We start from the raw sequence: 24790 nt of genomic DNA, 5'->3' as shown, positions 1-24790 counted from the left end.
TGACTCATGAAATACATATGGAGATTTACAGTTATCCCTAGACTGTATAGAGCTGTCCGCTTCTGATACAGTACCATATATCTGCTTGTGGTTGGAGTCCATTTTCACAAAAATTATTAAGTATGGTGGAAGAGGCCGCGGACGTGGGTGTGGGTGGCCAGTTGGTACTGATGGTGGTGGTGCATCTGCTGTTAGTGCCAAAAGCACAATAGCAGCTAAGGCAGGAGGTGTTGAGTCTGCATCATCGTCTGGCACAAGAAGGCCTTTAAGGCTCCCTTTTCTGGGAGTAGGTAAACTTCTTTTAAAGCCGAAGCATCAGGAACTGGTTTTGCCTTACATTGCCAAAACAGCCTCCAGCTCTATCACCTCCTCTTCTGAAGTTAACAAAAATGCAAGCACTGAGTCGTCAGTGCCGGCTTCGGGTCAGGAACCACCCCTTTCCTTGTCTCCTTCACCCCCACCCAAAGTGCAGGATGCGGCAGCCCACAATTCAGATTACTCCATGGAACTCTTTTCACATGCCATGCCTGTTTTATCAAGTGAAATCCTGAATTCCCCAGTCCAACATGAATCGGAGATGGAGTGCATTGATGCACAGCCACTGCTAGATGATTCCACTGGTACATTCACCCACAGAACTACATTCTTCTCACACTCTATAGAGCCAGAATGTGACACTGATGAAACTCAGGTGCCCCTTCCCGCATACTATACCACCTTACACGGTGACACAGAGGAAGGTGCAGATAAAAGTCCCGGTTCCCTGAGCAGGTGGAGGGTCCTACTCGTGGGCGACGGCAGTGGCACAGGGCCCCTCATAGCATGCAAAAATATCTCTGCCGGTGGGAGGGCCCACTCGCCGTCAGACATACCGTCGTAATATGAGGGGCCCTGTGCCAGTGCTGTCGCACACAAGTGGGCCCCCCTATGCTTGCTCAGGGTCACAGCACTTGCAATATTTACCTCTCCCTGCTCCATCGCCGTGACATCTTCCGCGTTTCCAAACAGTGACATTCAGGTTAGAGAGCGCTTTGACATCATGTCTGTATACCGAAACAGTACAAGTGCAGAGACCTTAAAGATGGCAATGCTGAGGAGTCCAGAGTACAGCAGTGCCCAGCGAGGAGAGGTATTTAATTTTTTTAAATGTTGGGAGCATTTTTTTGGGGAACTCTATTATACACTGGAGAATGATATATGGGGTCCATCGTACACTGGAGCATCATCCATTTGGCCCATCACATACAGGAGCATTCCAAATGGGGGACATCAGACACTGGAGCAGCATTTACAGGGCCCATTATACACTGGAGCATTAGAAATGGGGCCCATTATATATGGAGCATTATTTGGGCCCATAACACACTGGAGCATCGTCCATGGGGACCAACATATACTGGAGCATTCCAAATGGGGGACATCAGACACTGGAGCAGCATTTACGGGGCCCATTATACATTGGAGCATTAGAATGGGGCCCATTATATATGGAGCATTATTTGGACCCATAAGACAGTGGAGCATCATCCATGGGGACCAACATATACTGTAGCATTATATGGAGCTCATCATATACTGTATGGAACATTATATGGGACCAATTATTCTGTATGGAGAAATACATGGGGCTCATTATTCTGTATGGCGCACTAGGTGGTGGCCATAATACTGTATGGAATACTATACTGTCAGCTGTTGAGCTATTGTAGAATTTAAAATAGATAATATCAGTCATGTCATTTAAGCAGTGAAGTATTTTTCACTGTACTATACCTATATTTCTGTGCCGTATCGGAGCATTATGAATTGTGGTATGGGTTAAAAGGGCGCACTGACACTCATTGGCCCAGGGCATACGAAAACCTTGCGCCAGCCCTACCCCCCCACAACTTTAGCCAAATAACCCCCAGTTTTCAATGCGTAACTATTATTATAAAGTAAATTAAGGTTGACAAGCTTAAGTAATAAGAATTGATGTCATTGGCATTGAAATGGGCACTGTAGGTGTGTTTACTGTCCTCCACTCCCTGCCGACTTTGCTTCCCCATTGATTTGCATTGGGTTTCATGTTTTCAGTCGGACCCCGACTTTTCCCTATACAGTGGTGGCCAAAAGTATTGACACCCCTGCAATTCTGTCAGATAATACTCAGTTTCTTCCTGAAAATGATTGCAAACACAAATTCTTTGGTATTATTATCTTCATTTAATTTGTCATAAATGAAAAAACACAAAAAGAATTGTCCTAAAGCCAAATTGGATATAATTCCACACCAAACATAAAAAAGAGGGTGGACAAAAGTATTGGCACTGTTTGAAAAATAATGTGATGCTTCTCTAATTTGTGTAATTAACAGCACCTGTAACTTACCTGAGGCACCTAACAGGTGTTGGCAATAGCTAAATCACACTTGCAGCCAGTTGACATGGATTAAAGTTGACTCAACCTCTGTCCTGTGTACCACATTGAGCATGGAGAAAAGAAAGAAGACCAAAGAACTGTCTGAGGACTTGAGAAACCAAATTGTGAGGAAGCATGAGCAATCTCAAGGCTACAATTCCATCTCCAAAGACAAGAATGTTCCTGTGTCTACCGTGCGCAGTGTCATCAAGAAGTTTAAAGTCCATGGCACTGTGGCTAACCTCTCTAGATGTGGACGGAAAAGAAAAATTGACAAGAGATTTCAACGCAAGATTGTGCGGATGTTGGATACAGAACCTCGACTAACATCCAAACAAGTTCAAGCTGCCCTGCAGTCCGAGGGTACAACAGCGTCAACCCATACTATCCGTCGGCATCTGAATGAAAAGGGACTGTATGGTAGGAGACCCAGGAAGACCCCACTTCTTACCCCGAGACATAAAAAAGCCAGGCTGGAGTTTGCCAAAACTTACCTGAAAAAGCCTAAAACGTTTTGGAAGAATGTTCTCTGGTCAGATGAGACAAAAGTAGAGCTTTTTGGGCAAAGGCATCAACATAGAGTTTACAGGAGAAAAAAAGAAGCATTCAAAGAAAAAAACACGGTCCCTACAGTTAAACATGGCGGCGGTTCCCTGATGATTTGGGGTTGCTTTGCTGCCTCTGGCACTGGACTGCTTGACTGTGTGCATGGCATTATGAAGTCTGAAGACTACCAATAAATTTTGCAGCATAATGTAGGGCCCAGTGTGAGAAAGCTGTGTCTCCCTCAGAGGTCATGGGTCTTCCAGCAGGACAATGACCCAAAACACACTTCAAAAAGCAATGAGTCCAGACCTGTATCCCATAGAACACCTGTGGAGAGATCTAAAAATGGCAGTTTGGAGAGGGCACCCTTCAAATATCAGGGACCTGGAGCAGTTTGCCAAAGAAGAATGGTCTAAAATTCCAGCAGAGCATTGTAAGAAACTCATTAATGGTTACTGGAAGCGGTTGGTCGCAGTTATTTTGGGTAAAGGTTGTGCAACCAAATATTAGGCTGAGGGTGCCAATACTTTTGTCTGGCCCATTTTTGGAGTTTTGTGTGAAATGATCAATGTTTTGCTTTTTGCTTCATTCTCTTTTGTGTTTTTTCATTTAAGACAAATTAAATGAAGATAATAATACCGAAGAATTTGTGATTGCAATCATTTTCAGGAAGAAACCGAGTATTATCTGACAGAATTGCAGGAGTGTCAATACTTTTGGCCACAACTGTAGTTGGCCGATTTTGTTTGACCCGACTTTTGACAAAGTCGGGTTTCATGAAACCCGACTCGACCCGAAAAAAGGCAAAGTCGCTCATCTCTAGTTGAGGTTGCAAAGAAGGTCTGCATGAGTTCTCAGAATAAAATCACATAAACGTTTACACAAATGTTATGAAATTCTTGTTCTAAAGGTTGATCAAGTCTGATCAATACTCTAGATTAGAGTTGAGCGAAACGGGTCGAAAAAATTCAAAAGTCGCCGACTTTTGTCAAAGTCGGGTTTCATGAAACGAAACCCGACCCTAGGATGAGGTCGGCCACGAGGTTGGCGACTTACGCGCCAGAGTCGCGTTTCAAAAGTTTGTTTTGCGCTCTTTTTCAGCCAATCAGGATCCACGGACACTGTGGGCAACGTGATGACATAGGCACGGGTCACCACCATCTTTCAGAAGGGCATGCAAGTGATTGGCTTGCTTTGGTGGGCGTCACAGGGGGTATAAAAGGGCGTGCACGCCGACCGCCATCTTACTTCTGCTGATCTCAGTATAGGGAGAGGTTGCTGCTGATTCTGTAGGGAGAGCGTTAGGCAGGGAAGAAGACCAAAAAACTGCTTCTGCTGCTAGCGATTTGGCCTGCACAACACACCAGTCACTGTGTGTGCAGTGCAAGGGGAGGCTATATAGTGGTGTATCAGTGGTGTTGGTTGTTGGGCTGCCTTCTAAGGCTTCCTGACAGGCTGGCATTGCTGTTTACCCACTGCTCCGCAAACTGCTTTTTTAAAAGCAATCCAATCTCCCTTATCCTCTAGTCACTTTGGTCACAGCTGTGCCATCGAGCCTGTCACATAGCGCTCAGATATTCATTGGGCCTCAAACTGCTTTTTTAAAAGCAATCCCAATTTTTTTTTTTGTCCTGCTGAGAAGAAAAAAAAACTGCTTCTGCTGCTGATAGCAATTTGGCCTGCACAACACACCAGTCACTGTGTGCAGTGCAAGGGGAGGCTATATAGTGGTGTATCAGTGGTGTTGGTTGTTGGGCTGCCTTTTAAGGCTTCCTGACAGGCTGGCATTGCTGTTTACCCACTGCTCCGCAAACTGCTTTTTTAAAAGCAATCCAATCTCCCTTATCCTCTAGTCACTTTGGTCACAGCTGTGCCATCGAGCCTGTCACATAGCGCTCAGATATTCATTGGGCCTCACACAATCCAAAAGTGTCCAGTGTCCAAAAGTGTGTGCAGAGATTCAAAATCTCACTTATCCTCTAGTCACATAGGTCACAGCTGTGCCATCAAGCCTGTCACATAGCGCTCAGATATCAGTGGGCCTCACACAATCCAAAAGTGTCCAGTGTCCAAAAGTGTGTGCAGAGATTCAAAATCTCACTTATCCTCTAGTCACTTAGGTCACAGCTGTGCCATCGAGCCTGTCACATAGCGCTCAGATATTCATTGGGCCTCACACAATCCAAAAGTGTCCAGTGTCCAAAAGTGTGTGCAGAGATTCAAAATCTCACTTATCCTCTAGTCACTTAGGTCACAGCTGTGCCAACAAGCCTGTCACATAGTGCTCAGATATCAGTGGGCCTCACACAATCCAAAAGTGTCCAGTGTCCAAAAGTGTGTGAAGAGATCCAAAATCTCACTTATCCTCTAGTCACTTAGGTCACAGCTGTGCCATCGAGCCTGTCACATAGCGCTCAGATATTCATTGGGCCTCACACAATCCAAAAGTGTCCAGTGTCCAAAAGTGTGTGCAGAGATTCAAAATCTCACTTATCCTCTAGTCACTTAGGTCACAGCTGTGCCATCGAGCCTGTCACATAGCGCTCAGATATTCATTGGGCCTCACACAATCCAAAAGTGTCCAGTGTCCAAAAGTGTGTGCAGAGATTCAAAATCTCACTTATCCTCTAGTCATTTAGGTCACAGCTGTGCCATCAAGCCTGTCACATAGCGCTCAGATATCAGTGGGCCTCACACAATCCAAAAGCGTCCAGTGTCCAAAAGTGTGTGCAGAGATTCAAAATCTCACTTATCCTCTAGTCACTTAGGTCACAGCTGTGCCATCGAGCCTGTCACATAGCGCTCAGATATTCATTGGGCCTCACACAATCCAAAAGTGTCCAGTGTCCAAAAGTGTGTGCAGAGATTCAAAATCTCACTTATCCTCTAGTCACTTAGGTCACAGCTGTGCCATCAAGCCTGTCACATAGCGCTCAGATATCAGTGGGCCTCACACAATCCAAAAGTGTCCAGTGTCCAAAAGTGTGTGCAGAGATTCAAAATCTCACTTATCCTCTAGTCACTTAGGTCACAGCTGTGCCATCGAGCCTGTCACATAGCGCTCAGATATTCATTGGGCCTCACACAATCCAAAAGTGTCCAGTGTCCAAAAGTGTGTGCAGAGATTCAAAATCTCACTTATCCTCTAGTCACTTAGGTCACAGCTGTGCCATCGAGCCTGTCACATAGCGCTCAGATATTCATTGGGCCTCACACAATCCAAAAGTGTCCAGTGTCCAAAAGTGTGTGCAGAGATTCAAAATCTCACTTATCCTCTAGTCACTTAGGTCACAGCTGTGCCATCAAGCCTGTCACATAGCGCTCAGATATCAGTGGGCCTCACACAATCCAAAAGTGTCCAGTGTCCAAAAGTGTGTGCAGAGATTCAAAATCTCACTTATCCTCTAGTCACTTAGGTCACAGCTGTGCCATCGAGCCTGTCACATAGCGCTCAGATATTCATTGGGCCTCACACAATCCAAAAGTGTCCAGTGTCCAAAAGTGTGTGCAGAGATTCAAAATCTCACTTATCCTCTAGTCACTTAGGTCACAGCTGTGCCATCAAGCCTGTCACATAGCGCTCAGATATTCATTGGGCCTCACACAATCCAAAAGTGTCCAGTGTCCAAAAGTGTGTGCAGAGATTCAAAATCTCACTTATCCTCTAGTCACTTAGGTCACAGCTGTGCCATCAAGCCTGTCACATAGCGCTCAGATATCAGTGGGCCTCACACAATCCAAAAGTGTCCAGTATCCAAAAGTGTGTGCAGAGATTCAAAATCTCACTTATCCTCTAGTCACTTAGGTCACAGCTGTGCCATCAAGCCTGTCACATAGCGCTCAGATATCAGTGGGCCTCACACAATCCAAAAGTGTCCAGTGTCCAAAAGTGTGTGCAGAGATTCAAAATCTCACTTATCCTCTAGTCACTTAGGTCACAGCTGTGCCATCGAGCCTGTCACATAGCGCTCAGATATTCATTGGGCCTCACACAATCCAAAAGTGTCCAGTGTCCAAAAGTGTGTGCAGAGATTCAAAATCTCACTTATCCTCTAGTCACTTAGGTCACAGCTGTGCCATCGAGCCTGTCACATAGCGCTCAGATATTCATTGGGCCTCACACAATCCAAAAGTGTCCAGTGTCCAAAAGTGTGTGCAGAGATTCAAAATCTCACTTATACTCTAGTCACTTAGGTCACAGCTGTGCCATCAAGCCTGTCACATAGCGCTCAGATATCAGTGGGCCTCACACAATCCAAAAGTGTCCAGTGTCCAAAAGTGTGTGCAGAGATTCAAAATCTCACTTATCCTCTAGTCACTTAGGTCACAGCTGTGCCATCGAGCCTGTCACATAGCGCTCAGATATTCATTGGGCCTCACACAATCCAAAAGTGTCCAGTGTCCAAAAGTGTGTGCAGAGATTCAAAATCTCACTTATCCTCTAGTCACTTAGGTCACAGCTGTGCCATCGAGCCTGTCACATAGCGCTCAGATATTCATTGGGCCTCACACAATCCAAAAGTGTCCAGTGTCCAAAAGTGTGTGCAGAGATTCAAAATCTCACTTATCCTCTAGTCACTTAGGTCACAGCTGTGCCATCAAGCCTGTCACATAGCGCTCAGATATCAGTGGGCCTCACACAATCCAAAAGTGTCCAGTGTCCAAAAGTGTGTGCAGAGATTCAAAATCTCACTTATCCTCTAGTCACTTAGGTCACAGCTGTGCCATCGAGCCTGTCACATAGCGCTCAGATATTCATTGGGCCTCACACAATCCAAAAGTGTCCAGTGTCCAAAAGTGTGTGCAGAGATTCAAAATCTCACTTATCCTCTAGTCACTTAGGTCACAGCTGTGCCATCAAGCCTGTCACATAGCGCTCAGATATTCATTGGGCCTCACACAATCCAAAAGTGTCCAGTGTCCAAAAGTGTGTGCAGAGATTCAAAATCTCACTTATCCTCTAGTCACTTAGGTCACAGCTGTGCCATCAAGCCTGTCACATAGCGCTCAGATATCAGTGGGCCTCACACAATCCAAAAGTGTCCAGTATCCAAAAGTGTGTGCAGAGATTCAAAATCTCACTTATCCTCTAGTCACTTAGGTCACAGCTGTGCCATCAAGCCTGTCACATAGCGCTCAGATATCAGTGGGCCTCACACAATCCAAAAGTGTCCAGTGTCCAAAAGTGTGTGCAGAGATTCAAAATCTCACTTATCCTCTAGTCACTTAGGTCACAGCTGTGCCATCGAGCCTGTCACATAGCGCTCAGATATTCATTGGGCCTCACACAATCCAAAAGTGTCCAGTGTCCAAAAGTGTGTGCAGAGATTCAAAATCTCACTTATCCTCTAGTCACTTAGGTCACAGCTGTGCCATCGAGCCTGTCACATAGCGCTCAGATATTCATTGGGCCTCACACAATCCAAAAGTGTCCAGTGTCCAAAAGTGTGTGCAGAGATTCAAAATCTCACTTATACTCTAGTCACTTAGGTCACAGCTGTGCCATCAAGCCTGTCACATAGCGCTCAGATATCAGTGGGCCTCACACAATCCAAAAGTGTCCAGTGTCCAAAAGTGTGTGCAGAGATTCAAAATCTCACTTATCCTCTAGTCACTTAGGTCACAGCTGTGCCATCGAGCCTGTCACATAGCGCTCAGATATTCATTGGGCCTCACACAATCCAAAAGTGTCCAGTGTCCAAAAGTGTGTGCAGAGATTCAAAATCTCACTTATCCTCTAGTCACTTAGGTCACAGCTGTGCCATCAAGCCTGTCACATAGCGCTCAGATATCAGTGGGCCTCACACAATCCAAAAGTGTCCAGTGTCCAAAAGTGTGTGCAGAGATTCAAAATCTCACTTATTCTCTAGTCACTTAGGTCACAGCTGTGCCATCAAGCCTGTCACATAGCGCTCAGATATCAGTGGGCCTCACACAATCCAAAAGTGTCCAGTGTCCAAAAGTGTGTGCAGAGATTCAAAATCTCACTTATCCTCTAGTCACTTAGGTCACAGCTATGCCATCGAGCCTGTCACATAGCGCTCAGATATTCATTGGGCCTCACACAATCCAAAAGTGTCCAGTGTCCAAAAGTGTGTGCAGAGATTCAAAATCTCACTTATCCTCTAGTCACTTAGGTCACAGCTGTGCCATCGAGCCTGTCACATAGCGCTCAGATATTCATTGGGCCTCACACAATCCAAAAGTGTCCAGTGTCCAAAAGTGTGAGCAGAGATTCAAAATCTCACTTATCCTCTAGTCACTTAGGTCACAGCTGTGCCATCAAGCCTGTCACATAGCGCTCAGATATCAGTGGGCCTCACACAATCCAAAAGTGTCCAGTGTCCAAAAGTGTGTGCAGAGATTCAAAATCTCACTTATCCTCTAGTCACTTAGGTCACAGCTGTGCCATCGAGCCTGTCACATAGCGCTCAGATATTCATTGGGCCTCACACAATCCAAAAGTGTCCAGTGTCCAAAAGTGTGTGCAGAGATTCAAAATCTCACTTATCCTCTAGTCACTTAGGTCACAGCTGTGCCATCAAGCCTGTCACATAGCGCTCAGATATCAGTGGGCCTCACACAATCCAAAAGTGTCCAGTGTCCAAAAGTGTGTGCAGAGATTCAAAATCTCACTTATTCTCTAGTCACTTAGGTCACAGCTGTGCCATCGAGCCTGTCACATAGCGCTCAGATATCAGTGGGCCTCACACAATCCAAAAGTGTCCAGTGTCCAAAAGTGTGTGCAGAAATTCAAAATCTCCCCTGTCCTATAGACACCTTGTACCTTGTTTTACATACTATATAGTTTGTTGGATTTTGTCTACATTTCTACCAAAAATGAGGAAGGCTGGTGGAAGAGGCCGTGGAATTGGGCAGGGGTTGGCAGCTGGTAATGATGGTGTTGGTGGTGGATCTGATGGTAGTGGCAAGAGCAAAATAGGACCGAATGCAGGAGGTGTTGAGCCTGCGTCATCGTCTGGCTACATACTGTAAGGCCTCGAACGCTTAGTTTTCTAGGAGTTGGCAAACCGCTTTTAAAGCCAGAGCATCAGGAAAAACTTTTGTCTTACATTGCTGACTCAGCCTCCAGCTCTATCGCCTCCTCTTCTTCAGTTGTAAAAAGTAAAAGCACTGAGTTGTCATTGGAGGCTCATGTTCATGAACCACACCTTTCCTTGTGTCCTTCACCCCAACCAAGATTGAAGGATGACGCAGGCCATACTACTGATTACTCCATGGAGCTGTTTTCACATACCATGCCTGGATTATCAAGTGAAATGGTGAATTACCCAGGCCAAGATGAATCTGACATGGAGTGCACTGATGCACAGCCGCTGATGGATGATTCTGCTGGTACATTCACTCAGAGCACTACATTGTCCTCGCAGTGTACAGAGCCAGATTCTGACCCTGATGAGACTCAGGTGCCCCTTCCCGCACACTATACCACCGTACACGGTGACACAGAGGAAGGTGCACATGACATAGAAGAGGAGGTGATGGATGACCCAGTTGTTGACCCAGATTGGCATCCATTGGGGGAAGAGGGTGCTGCTTCCAATAGCTCAGATGAGGAGCATCCACAGCAGACATCGACATCGCAACAGCTGTTATCTGGCAGGCCCGGAGCACTCCAAAGACAGGTTCCAAACATCAAAAGAGTAGCTGGACAGCTTGTCCAGAGGGTCAAAAGATCACAGCGTGCTAGGCCGCAAAATGTCTGCCAAAGTAGAAAGAGTGCAGTGTGGCACTTTTTTGAACAAAATCCTCATGATCAGGCCAAGGTTATCTGTAAGAAGTGCGCAAAGACCTTTAGCCGAGGGAAAAATCTGAAAAATTTGAATACCAGTTGCATGCTTAGACATTTAACCAGCATGCACTTGCAAGCGTGGACACAACACCAAACCTCAAGTGCCACATGTGCAACTGATCACAACGAAGGTAGTCATCAACGCTACATTGTTTCCCCCACTGTAAGCCCACCGGTTAGCACAGCAGCAAATGTTGAGGTGTCGTTGCAAGGCCACAGCAGTCAGGGAATCCCACTGTTATATCAACGAAAGACTGATTCTAGGCCATCAGAAAGAACACCAACTCCATCACCATCATCAACCCTCTCTCAGTCCGCCCTGTCCACCGCTACTTCCACCATATGCAGCTCTCAAGTCCAGCTCACCCTCCCAGACACTATGAGTAGGTCAAGAAAGTACTCAGTCTCTCATCCGCGTACACTGGGTTTGAACGCCCACATTGCCAAACTAATCTCGTTTGAGATGATGCCCTTTCGGTTGGTGGAAAGAACAGCTTTCCGTGAACTCATGGCCTATGCAGTACCACGCTAAGACCTACCCAGTCGCCACTTCTTCTCTCGCAAAGCCATCCCAGCCCTCCACCATCATGTGAAAGACCGCATTGTCCATGCACTCAAGCAGTCAGTGAGCGGAAAGGTGCACCTCACAACTGATAAGAAAGTAGTCCAATGAACATAGTGGATGAGAGGATGAAAAAGTATTATAATGGACACAGCCACAATCTCACATAACCACCATAATGAGGACAAAAGAAGACCAACTGCAATGTGAACTCACAGACAAAAGGCAAATACAGTCAAAAGGTCAAACGCTAAATAAAAACAATTTTATTGGTATATATAAAAATATGTATACACATATATACAGACAAACATGCATGTAAAAGGGCTGAATGATGGAAAAAGGCTATAACAACCACATACAGAAAACCCAGGTAGGTATGTCGCAGGGGAGTAGCAATGAACAGCAGGGTATTGTGAATATATCAATCACTCATGATAATATGCCAACAGTTAATACATGCCAGGTACCCATGCTGGCAAATATACCATCCCCGAAACAGGATCACACAACATACAAGGGGTGAATGCCACCAATAATAAACAAAATATATAAGAATACAGGTACCTTGTAGGCAAGAGGCAACCCTCTCGGACCGACCTACCAACCCCAACGCGCGTTTCGGCGTGCCTTCATCAGGGGGAATAAGGCTTAAGGTGCTGGGTCTGAATTTAAATACAATCCATACCAGAACCATCATTGCGGCCGCGCGGCCCCCCGGTGACGTCACGTCCGCCGGATCGCGCTCACACGGGCAGCCGAAAGCCGGAAACACGTGGGGCCCCACGTGACCCGGAAGTCGGCGCACCGCCGAGACGCGAGCCGGCCGACACAACTGATGCATGGTCCAGTCGGCATGGCCAGGGCCGTTACGTGTCCATCACTGCGCACTGGGTTAATGTGGTGGATGCAGGGTCCACAGGGGACAGCGGTGGTGGGACAGTGCTGCCTAGCCCACGGTATAGGAAACAGTTGGCTGTAGGCGTTCCACCCTCCTCCTCCTCCTTCTCCTCCTCCAGAAGCGAAAGCTCGTCCACAGAGCGCAGTCGTACGAGCACTCCATCTGCAGCTGCCACTGTTGCACACGATGTGTCCCCCTATCGAGCAGCTAGTGGAAAGCATCAGCAGGCTGTGTTGCAGATGATGTGTTTGGGCGACAGACATACCGCCGAGGTGCTGGCCGAGTACTTGAAGCGACAAACTGAGTCATGGCTGGGCAGTGTACATCTTGAGGCAGGCAAGGTAGTTAGTGATAACGGCCGTAATTTTGTGGCAGCCATAGCCCTTTCAAAACTCAGCCACATACCTTGCTTGGCTCACACCTTGAACCTGGTGGTGCAGTGCTTCCTCAAAAATTATCCGGAGTTAACAGCCCTGCTCCAGAAGGTGCGAAGACTGTGCGCGCACATCCGCCGGTCGCCTGTATACTCCGTTCGTATGCAGAAGCTGCAGCGATTGCTCCACCTTCCCAACCACCGCCTCATTATCGACATTGCAACAAGGTGGAACTCCACCCTGCACATGGTGGAGCGGCTGTGCGAGCAGAGGCAGGCCATAATGCATTTGTGGGAGGATACACGGCCAGGCACTTTGAGAGCAGACATGGAGTTGACAGGTGTGCAGTGGTCGAAGCTGAAAGACCTCTGTAAAGTCCTTCAGTGTTTTGAGGAATGCACACGGCTGGTAAGCGCAGACGACGCCATCCTAAGCATGAGCATCCCACTTATGCGTCTGCTCATGCAAACTTTGACGCACCTTAAGGAGCAGGCATCTGCAGCCAATGTTGATGAGGAGGAAGAGGAGCAGGGAATCCTTGATGACATTCAGCCATTGTCTGCTCAGGGACCTCTCCTGGACGAGGTGGAGGAAGAAGAGGAGGAGGAGGAGGATGATGGGGATGATTACGTAGGGGAGGAGGATGCATCTCGTGGGGCAAGTGAAAATGTTGGCGTGGCAAGGTCTGGTACAGGGTTTGTTCGTGACTGGAGGGATGTGGATTTGCCAGAAAGTGCTCCTCCAACCAGCACTCGCAGTGCATCATTGACACCGGGAACATTGGCCCACATGTCAGATTATGCCTTGCGGATCCTAAAAAGGGACCCCCGCATTGCCAAAATGATGAACGATGACGACTACTGGTTGGCCAGCATCCTGGATCCACGCTATAAAGGCAAATTACAAAACATCATGCCAAAGGAGAACCTTGACCTAATATTGGCTAATAAACAAGCAACTCTGGTAAATCGGTTGCTTGAGGCATTCCCAGCACACAGCAGCGGTGATGGTTCTCACAACGAGCCGTACGGGCCGGGGGCAGCTTGGCAGAGGTGTTCGTGGTGCACACAGCAGAAGTGGCGTTGGAGACAGGGGTTTCATGACAATGTTGTGGACTGATTTTTCAAATACCGCTCACACAACTGGTAATACTGCATCGATGGAAAGTGACAGGAGACAGCAGTTGTCAACCATGGTTACTAACTACTTTTCCTCCCATATCGATGTTCTCCCACACAGGTCATTCCCCTTTGACTATTGGGCCGCTAAACTGGACACCTGGCCTGAATTGGCACAATATGCCTTACAGGAGCTCGCTTGCCCAGCTGCAAGTGTGCTATCGGAAAGAGTCTTCAGTGCAGCTGGATCAATCCTGACAGAAAAAAGGACCCGTCTGTCAACCCAAAATGTGGATGATCTAACCTTCATTAAAATGAACCATGCATGGGTTTCCAAGGATTTTGTCCCACCTTCCCCTGATGACACATAGGGTGACAGAAAAATGGCTTGCTTTGGTCCACCTCTTCCTGGAACTTGACCTATTTCGCCTTTTGCATCAGCTGAATGTCCAACATCAACATATGCCACTTTCTAAAACTCCCTAACTGTGCTGCCTCCCCCCCCATGGCCGGGGTCACCACCTAGCGCACGACACCGTGCGAGTGCCGTTGCCCTGGACAGGTGGGTTGGCCGACTCTTGGGCGCGGGCACTGGCATAGGGTCCCTCATAGTGCAATCAAGTGTCTCTGACGGTGGTGGTGCACACCCGCCGTCAGACACACCGCTGTACTATGAGGGGCCCAGTGCCAGTACCGACGCCCTCGAGTGGGCCCCCCTTGCTTGGGCAGGGCCCCAGCATTTGCAATCTTTACCTCTCCCTGCTCCTCCACTGTGTAATCTGGGCCGTCAAATCCATACTGTGCCTGACACCGTCTGAGCCTGCCTCCTGAGACATATATTTTGAATGTGTACGCTATCCATACATGTTATCCGGGGATACGGTACCCTTTCTAACCTTTGTGCAATCACGTGCAATCCATACTGGGCCTAACACCGTCTGAGCCTGCCTCCTGAGACATATATTTTGAATGTGTACGCTATCCATACATGTTATCCGGGGATACGGTACCCTTTCTAACCTTTGTGCAATCACGTGCAATCCATACTGGGCCTAACACCGTCTGAGCCTGCCTCCTGAGACATATATTTTGAATGTGTACGCTATCCATACATGTTATCCGGGGATACGGTACCCTTTCTAACCTTTGTGCAATCACGTGCAATCCATACTGGGCCTAACACCGTCTGAGCCTGCCTCCTGAGACATATATTTTGAATGTGTACGCTATCCATACATGTTATCTGGGGATACGGTACCCTTTCTAACCTTTGTGCAATCACGTGCAATCCATACTGGGCCTAACACCGTCTGAGCCTGCCTCCTGAGACATATATTTTGAATGTGTACGCTATCCATACATGTTATCCGGGGATACGGTACCCTTTCTAACCTTTGTGCAATCACGTGCAATCCATACTGGGCCTAACACCGTCTGAGCCTGCCTCCTGAGACATATATTTTGAATGTGTACGCTATCCATACATGTTATCCGGGGATACGGTACCCTTTCTAACCTTTGTGCAATCACGTGCAATCCATACTGGGCCTAACACCGTCTGAGCCTGCCTCCTGAGACATATATTTTGAATGTGTACGCTATCCATACATGTTATCCGGGGATACGGTACCCTTTCTAACCTTTGTGCAATCACGTGCAATCCATACTGGGCCTAACACCGTCTGAGCCTGCCTCCTGAGACATATATTTTGAATGTGTACGCTATCCATACATGTTATCCGGGGATACGGTACCCTTTCTAACCTTTGTGCAATCACGTGCAATCCATACTGGGCCTAACACCGTCTGAGCCTGCCTCCTGAGACATATATTTTGAATGCATACGCTATCCAAACATGTTATCCGGGGATACGGTACCCTTTCTAACCTTTGTGCAATCACGTGCAATCCATACTGGGCCTAACACCGTCTGAGCCTGCCTCCTGAGACATATATTTTGAATGTGTACGCTATCCATACATGTTATCTTGAGATACGGTACCCTTTCTAACCTTTGTGCAATCACGTGCAATCCATACTGGGCCTAACACTGTCTGAGCCTGCCTCCTGAGACATATATTTTGAATGTGTACGCTATCCATACATGTTATCTGGGGATACGGTACCCTTTCTAACCTTTGTGCAATCACGTGCAATCCATACTGGGCCTAACACTGTCTGAGCCTGCCTCCTGAGACATATATTTTGAATGTGTACGCTATCCATACATGTTATCCGGGGATACGGTACCCTTTCTAACCTTTGTGCAATCACGTGCAATCCATACTGGGCCTAACACCGTCTGAGCCTGCCTCCTGAGACATATATTTTGAATGTGTACGCTATCCATACATGTTATCTGGGGATACGGTACCCTTTCTAACCTTTGTGCAATCACGTGCAATCCATACTGGGCCTAACACCGTCTGAGCCTACCTCCTGAGACATATATTTTGAATGTGTACGCTATCCATACATGTTATCCGGGGATACGGTACCCTTTCTAACCTTTGTGCAATCACGTGCAATCCATACTGGGCGTGAGAACGGCTGGTGAGCTGTTAAGCAAGCTACAGCACCTGTGGTTTGCACACGTAAGTTTTTCATTTTTTCAGGAATGACGGTTAGGCCTAATTCCGGAACTGCAGTTGACCTGCACTTACTGGGAAATCATTGTTCGCGGGTAATAATTGTAATCAGTGATCCCCATCACTGACGTTGTTCAGCGGGTTATCTGCACCTGTAAGCGACAAACGCTGGCCTTTTCAGTGTAGCGCACATGCAGCCACGAACATGTAAGGGCATGACACACCAGTTATTGGCCAATCTCATGTTCCAGAGCCTCACGTGTCCCTCTAGTAAGCCGGACTCGGACCGCGGGGCATGACGGAGTCTCGTTCGTTAACGGAATTAAGCTTGCAATGTGTGCATCTGTTCTGTAGCTGGCATGGTTGAGGTTTCCCAGGTGGAGTCGAATTTAACCGTAGGCTCCACTCCTGGTGGTGCCCTTCTGGACATTCCTTTAAGGTTCAGCTTTGCAACCATACTGCCCACGTAAAACAAACACTTTGCCTTCATGAACGCTGTTTGGAGGGTCATGACTCGTGGGAATAACGCCGCCCAAACAGTTAACCTGCTAGAGAGATCGTTCGTTGCTCCCAAGCATGACATCACACTCCCTAGGAAGAAGGTAATGCCACTGTGGCGACCGTACTCCTGGGGGAGACACAAGTGCACTGATGCCCAGCCACTGCTCGATGAATCTGCTGGTACATTGACCCAGACCACTACATTCCCCTCGCACACTACACGGCCTGAATCTGACCCTGATGAAACTCAGGTTACCCTTCCCATATACAGTTCCATCTTACACGGTGACAAAGAGGAAGCTGCAGATGAAAGTGCAGGTTCGGCCCACCCGCCATCAGACACACCACCGTACTATCAGAGGCCCTGTGCCAGTGCCGTCGCCAACGAGTGTGCCCCCCTGCTTGCTCAGGATCACAGCACTTGCAAGGTTGAAATACTGTGCAGTGAGATGGAAGATGGGGACGACGAGGAGTCCAGACTAGTACAGGGATTCCCTAGCGAGGAGACTTATTTGATTGTTTTCAATGTTGGGACAGCAATTTTTGGGGAGCACTATACTCTGGAGAATGATAGATGGGGCCCACCATACACTGGAACATTCCAAAGGTGGACATCAGACACTGGAGCAGCATTTACAGGGCCCATTATACACTAGAGCATTAGAAATGGGGCCCATTATGTTTGGAGCATTATTTGGGCCCATAAGACAGTGGAGCTTCATCCATGGGGACCAACATATACTGTAGCATTATGTGGAGCTCATCATATACTGTTTCAAACATTATATGGGACCAATGATTCTGTATGGAGAAATAGATGGGCCTTGTCATGAGATGTAAAAAGTGAAGTATTTTTCATTGTACTATACCGCTATTTCTCTGCCGTATCGGAGCATGATGAGTCGTGGTATGTGTTAAAGGGGCGCTCTTTCGCCCAGGGCACATGAAAACCTGCAGCCAGCCCTCCCCCCCACAACTTTAGCCAAATAACCCCCATTTTTCAGTGCGTAACTTGTATTATGAAGTTAATTAAGGTTGACAAGCTTAAGTAAGAAGAATTGATGCTTTTGGCATTCAAATGAGCACTGTAGGTGTGTTTCCTGTCCTCCTCTCACTGCCGACTTTTATTCCCCATTGACTTACATTGGGTTTCGTGTTTCGGGACGACCCCGACTTTTCCCTATAATCGGACGATCTTGCTCGACCCGACTTTTGGAAAAGTCGGGTTTCACGAAACTAAACTCGACCCTAAAAAACCAAAAGTCGCTCAACTCTACTCTAGATGAAGAAGGAAGCTTTGCTCTTATAGGACAGATTGGTTCATGCATTATGGTTGTTCTTATACCCTTTTCCTTTTTTCAATATCCTCTCCTAATCTTTCGTTAAACTTAATGTATATACAGTTGTGTGGAAAAGTGTTTGACCCTTCCTGATTTCCTATTCTTTTGCATGTTTGTCACACTTAAATGTTGCAGATCACCAAACAAGTTTAAATATTAGACAAAGTTAACACAAGTAAACACAAAATGCAGTTTTTAAATAAAGGTCTTTATTATTAAGGAAAAAAGAAATCCAAACCTAAAGGGCCCTGTGTGAAATAGTGATTGCCCCTAAACCTAAAAACTGGTTGGGCCACCCTTAGCAGCAACAACTGTAATCAAGCATTTGCAGTGAGTCTTTTCCAGCACTCTGGAGGAATCTTGGACCACTCATCTGTTCAGAATTGTTGTAATTCAGCCACATTGCAGGGTTTCTGAGCATGAACCACCTTTTTAAGGTCATGCCCCAGCATCTCAATTGGATTAAGGTCAGGACTTTGACTAGACCACTCTAAAGTCTTACTTTTGCTTTTATTAAACAATTCAGAGATGGACTTGCTGGTCTGTTTTGGACCATTGTCCTGCTGCATAACCCAAGTTTGCTTCAGCTTGAGTTCATGAACAGATGGATGGATATTCTCCTTCAGGATTGTTTGGCAGACAGCAGAACTCATGGTTCCATTTACCACAGCAAGTCTTCCAGGTCCTGAAGCAGCAAAACAGTCCCATACCATCACACTACCACCAACATATTTTACTGTTGGTATGATGTTCCTTTTCTGAAATGCTGCATTACTTCTATGCCAGATATAATGGAACTTACACCTTCAGCTTTTGTCTCGTCAGTCCACAGTGTATTCTCCCAAAAGTCTGGGGGATCATCAATATGTTTTCTGACAAAACTGAAATGAGCCTTTATGTACTTAGTGCTCAGCAGTGGTTTTCATCTTGGAACTCTTCCATGCCTGTCATTTTTGCTTAATCTCTTTCTTAAGGTGGAGTCACGAACACTGACCTCAACTGATGCAAGTGAGGCCTGCAGTTCTTTGGATGCTGTTGCGGCATCTTTTTTGACCTCTTGGAAAAGTTGTCTCTATGGTCTTGGGGTAATTTTAGTCAGCTGGCCACTCCTGGGAAGGTTCACCACCATTCCTAGCTTTCACCATTTCTGGATAATGGCTCTCACTGTGGTTCGCCAGAGTCCCAAATCTTTAGAAATGGCTGATGGATCTCAATTACTTTGTTTCTCATTTGTTCCAGAATTTCTTTGGATCATGGCATGATGTCTAGCTTTTGAAGATCCTTTGGTCTACTTCACTTTGTCAGGCAGGTCCTATTTAAGTGATTTCTTGATTGAAAACAGGTTTGGCTAGGGAATTTGAACTCAGCTTCCCAAAGTTGTAATAAACCACAGTTAATTTATGTTTAAGGGGGGGCAGCAATCACTTTTTCAAACAGGGCCCTGTAGGTTTGGATTTTTTTTTCTCTTAATAATAAAGACCTTAATTTAACCCCTTAACGGCCACCAATATGCCTTTTAACGGTGGTAGTTAAGGATACTTAAACCACAGCGCCGTTAATAAAGTGTATAGTGCCCCCTAGAGTCGGATTTTCTCCAGTGTCTCGGCTGCTGTGGGTAGTCAAGACCCCAGAGAACATGATTCGGGTCGGTTTTTACTGACCCTGGTTTTGCGATCACCATTATTACCCGTATAACGGCGACCGCAAAAAAATAAGTCAATGTGCATTTTAATTTCTCTCTCCTCTGATGTGATCGGTCGCACATCAGAGGAGAGAGAAATAGGGTCCCCGATCCCCCAGGTACCTCCCGGTGCTCCTCAGCCCTCATGCTTCCCTCCATGGGTGCCACCATCTTCTTCCGGCAAGAAAATGGTGGGCGCATGCGCAGTGCACCCGCCGAGATCTGCCAGACGGCACCCAGCAACAATAGGAAGAATTTTCCTATTTGTCCATTTTGGTTACTGTGATAGACCCTATCACAGTGATCAAAATTTTAAAAAAATAGTAAATAAACCCCCCATTTATCACCTCCATAGTTAGGGAAAAATGAAATAAAGAAAATATATTTATTTTAATTTTCCCATTAGGGTTAAAGTTAGGCTAAAGTTAGGGTTGGAATTAGGATTACGGTTGGAATTAGGGCTGGGGTTAGGGTTGGAATTAGAGTTAAGGTTGGAATTAGGGTTAGGGTTGGGATTAGGGTTGGGATTAGGGGTAGGGTTGGGATTAGGGTTAGGGTAAGGATTCTTGTTAGGGTAAGGATTAGGGGTTAGGATTAGGGTTAGGGATTAGGGTTGGGATTAGGGTTAGGGATTAGGGATAGGGGTGTGTTGGGGTCAGGTTTGTTGTTAGGGTTGTGGTTAGGGTTGGGATTAGGGTTAGGGGTGTGTTGTGGTTAGGGTTATGGTTCACCCCAATATATGGAGCATCAGCATACTCAGGACAAATTGCACACCAACTTTGGATGTCTAATTTCTCCTGTTACCCTTGGGAAAATAAAAAATTGGGGGCTAAAAAAAATCATTTTTGTGGAAAAGAAAATTATTTTTTATTTTAACGGCTCTGCGTTATAGACTTCTGTGAAGCACTTAGGGGTTCAAAGTGCTCACCACACATCTAGATAAGTTCCTTGGGTGGTCTTGTTTCCAAAATGGGGTCAATTGTAGGGAGTTTCTACTGTTTAGGCACATCAAGGGCTCTGCAAATGTAACATGACGCCCGCAGACCATTCCAACAAAGTCTGCATTCCAAAACGTCACTACTTCCCTTTCGAGCCCCGACTTGTGCCCAAACAGTGGTTCCCCCCACATATGGGGTACCAGTACCAGGGTACTCAGGACAAATTGGACAACAACTTTTGGGGTCTAATTTCTCCTGTTACCCTAGTAAAATAAAAAATTGTGGGCTAAAAAATCATTTTTGAGGAAAAAAAATGATTTTTTTATTTTCATGACTCTGCGTTATAAACTTTAGTGAAACACTTGGGGGTTTAAAGTTCTCACAACACATCTAGATAAGCTCCTTGGGGAGTCTAGTTTCCAAAACTGGGTCACTTGTGGGTGGTTTCTACTATTTTGGGCACATCAGCGGCTCTGCAAACGCAACATGACGTTCGCAGACCATTCCATCAAAGTCTGCATTCCAAAACGGCGCTCCTTCCCTTCTAAGCTCTGTCATACACCCAAACAGTGGATCCCCCCACATATGGGGTATCAGTGTACTCAGGACAAATTGCACAACAACTTTTCTGGTCCAATTTCTCCTTTTACCCTTGTGAAAATAAAAAATAGCGGGCTTAAGGAATCACTTTTCTGGAAAAAAAATTATTTTTTATTTTCACGGCTCTGCATTATAAACTCTGTGAAGCACTTGGGGGTTCAAAGTGCTCACCACACATCTAGATAAGTTCCTTAAGGGGTCTAGTTTCCAAAATGGGGTCAATTGTTGGGGGTTTCCATTGTTTAGGCACATCAGGGACTCTCCAAAGGCGACATGGCGTCCGATCTCAATTCCAGCCAATTCTGCATTGAAAAAGTCAAACGGCACTCATTCTGTTCCAAGCCCTACCGTGCGCCAAAACAGAGGTTTACCCCCACATAATGGGTATCGACATATTTAGGAGAAATTGTACAACAAATTTTGTGGTACATTTGCTCTTTTTACACTTGTGAAAATAAAAAAAATATTGGTTCTGAAGTAAAATGTTTGTAAAAAAAAAGTTAAATGTTGATTTTTTTCCTTTCACATTGCTTCAATTCCTGTGAAGCACGTAAAGGGTTAATAAAGTTCTTGAATGTGGTTTTGAGCACCTTGAGGGGTGCAGTTTTTAGAATGGTGTCAATTTTGGGTTTTTTTCTGTCATGTACACCCCTCAAAGTGACTTCAAATGTGATGTGGTCCCTAAAAAATGGTTTTGTAAATTGTGTTATAAAAATGAGAAATCACTGGTCAACTTTTAACCCTTCTAACGTCCTAACAAAAAAAAATTTGTTCCCAAAATTTTGCTGATGTAAAGTAGACATGTGGGAAATGCTATTTATTAAGTATTTTGTGTGACATATCTCTCTGATTTAGGGGCAAAAAAATGAAAAGTTTGAAAATTGCAAAATTTTAAAAATTTTCGCCATATTTCCGTTTTTTTTATAAATAAACCCAAGTCATATCGAAGAAATTTTACCACTATCATGAAGTAGAATATGTCACGAGAAAACAATGTCAGAATCACTGGGATCCAGTTATTACCTCATAAAGTGACAGTGGCCAGAATTGTAAAAATTGGCATGGTCATTAAGCAGCAAATTGGCTGTCACTAAGGGGTTAAAAGTTGCATTTTGTGATTACTTGTGTCATTTTTGCCTAATATTTACCTTTGCTTGGTGATCTGAAACATTTAAGTGCAACAAACATGCAAAAGAATAGGAAATCAGGAAGGGGGTAAACTCTCTTTCACACCTGTATGTCTTTTTTTTTCTACCTTACTATGCAACTATGACCTGCTCGTCTCTAACAGCTATATGACATGGACCTACCCCCAGAACTTCGGGTTCGCCACTGTAAAATGTAACGACTGGTTTGGGCATGCTGGCTGGAGCATCGCAGGTCTCTCCTTCTTCAAGTCCATTTCCTTGATTATTTTGTGGTCTCACTTGAGAGATAACCACGACCCCTCCCGCATCTGGTACCACTGTAGACATGACTATTAAAAAACCGACAGATGAGTTACATAGTATTTAAAAAAATATATATTTTCTTAATGTTTATATAGAAAATCTCTTAAAGTTTACAATTTAAACAGTAAGGCTATAGGTTTAAAAACATGCCACAACAAAAATGCAAAAAAACATATGTGATAAACAGTACCAAAGAGCTATAGAATAAAACTGTCAAAACCTAGGATAAAAACAGCAAGCAAATATCCTGCAGTAAATAAATAGTAATAGTACATATATTTATAACATAGGGTACTTAGTTGATAATATTTTGACCAAAAGAACGTAAAAACCATCCCACCGCGACAAGGTGTACCCGATCGGGATGGTCCCATATTTCACCTCATTTGCCAGCAGGCCTCAAAATATTTACTGACCAACAGAATAAAGTTATCAAATCATTTTTATCATACAGTTATAAATACGAAACCAGAGCAATAATACCGGAATTATTTTTGCTTTTCTATTCCACCTACGGACTCATTCAGGCGTCAGTATTTTTGACATACCAGAAAAACTGCCCAAGTTTTGGCAGAGTTTGATCAGTTTTTTTTACTAATAGGTAGAAGAAGGTGGAGAAACTTTTTTTTTTCCTATCCGTAGGTGAAAAGTGGAGAGTAAGCGGATGGCGTCCATATGCTGTCAGGTTTTTTTACAAACCCATAGTCTTGCATTGACAATTTTGATATGACGCTTGGATCAATATCGAACATGCCTCCGCGATTTTGAACGGACGACGAAAAAATCTGACATGTGAACTGAGCCATAGACTGTTATAGGTACAAGTGCTATCAGTAAAAAACAGACGTCTGAATGGAGCCTCAGAATCCTTTTTCCCGTTTTTCTCGTAGCCTAGTAGATTATAGGGTAAATTAAGTGATGGAGTACAAAACTGCAGCTTAACATGCAAAAAAGCAAAAAAATAGAAAATGTATAGCACTTGGAAAACAAGAGTAAAAAAGTAAAAAACTACTGGCCATAGTAGGAAGAGGTTAATAATGTCTGCACTTTGTATTGTGAAATCCGGTGACTGATCCGCTTGGGCAATCAATAGAATTGGAAATAAAAGTTCTAGCTTTAGCCAAAACATGAATAACTTTACTATAAAGTGTCTGGTTATTAAGGATCTCATCTGTAGCTGTCCATTACACTTAGTTTTTAGTTTCTCCCCTTTACCAAGATCCCTGCTTACTGTCAGTGGATGATAACACCCTGAGTGTACAGGCCATATAGAGCTGGTTACAATGTGTCAGTTTAGTGATCTGATCACACAAGGAGAATTAATTCTCTCCTGTCCTGACAGTAGTTTCGCACAACATATCAGTCTGGAGTCCAGGCTCTATAGATCATTAGTAACATAGCTGTGATCTGAAGACTTACCCTGAGATTTCCTCCCCGTTAGAGCTGAGAGTATGGAGGAGAAATGTAGAAATGGTTCAGCAATCACGTGACACCCAACAGGGAGGAGGAACTATGTATTTGCGTTTCTGGAAAATGTGCCAGTTCAGATCTGCTTCTTTTTCTTTTCAGTGTGCATAGCATTTTTTCTCCTTTGTTTGGGTGCTTTTTTTAAAAAAGTTTTTGAACAAAGACATCAGCAGAATGCAATGTTGCCTATAAATGTTAAAGAAAATAAAAAATAAAAATATACAGATGCTTCTCACAAAATTAGAATATCATCAAAAATTAATTTATTTTAGTTCTTCAATACAAAAAGTGAAACTCATATATTAGATAGAGTCATTACATTCAGAGTGATCTATTTCAAGTGTTTATTTCTGTTAATGTTGATGATCACGCCAGCCTTTCTAGAAAACACCAGTGATTGTCTAAACGCTGTGTCTAACATCATGTCCTCCCTATATCTGAAACTGAACCTGTCAAAGACTGAACTCCTTGTGTTTCCTCCCTCCACTAATGTATCTATGCCCGACATTG

The 24790-nt window shown here is 45.1% G+C and overlaps 1 protein-coding gene across 1 annotated transcript in view; it reads right to left on the bottom strand.

Moving 5' to 3' along the window:
• The window catches only part of LOC141097981 (membrane-spanning 4-domains subfamily A member 4A-like), a 61511-nt gene extending 37213 nt beyond the window's left edge, over positions 1-24298 (bottom strand). The window contains exons 1-2 of the mRNA XM_073585552.1: positions 24233-24298; positions 22673-22839 (exon numbers count right to left, since the gene is read on the bottom strand). Of these exons, the coding sequence (XP_073441653.1) occupies positions 22673-22837 (165 nt within the window). The 5' untranslated portion in view covers positions 22838-22839; positions 24233-24298. The remainder of the gene's footprint in view (positions 1-22672; positions 22840-24232) is intronic.
• Positions 24299-24790: the final 492 nt, after the last annotated feature.

Source organism: Dendrobates tinctorius, unplaced genomic scaffold, assembly GCF_039654945.1.
Source record: "Dendrobates tinctorius isolate UK_male_01 unplaced genomic scaffold, ASM3965494v1 ptg000086l, whole genome shotgun sequence".
Taxonomy (NCBI): domain Eukaryota; kingdom Metazoa; phylum Chordata; class Amphibia; order Anura; family Dendrobatidae; genus Dendrobates; species Dendrobates tinctorius.
This window is presented reverse-complemented; position numbering and strand designations above follow the sequence as displayed.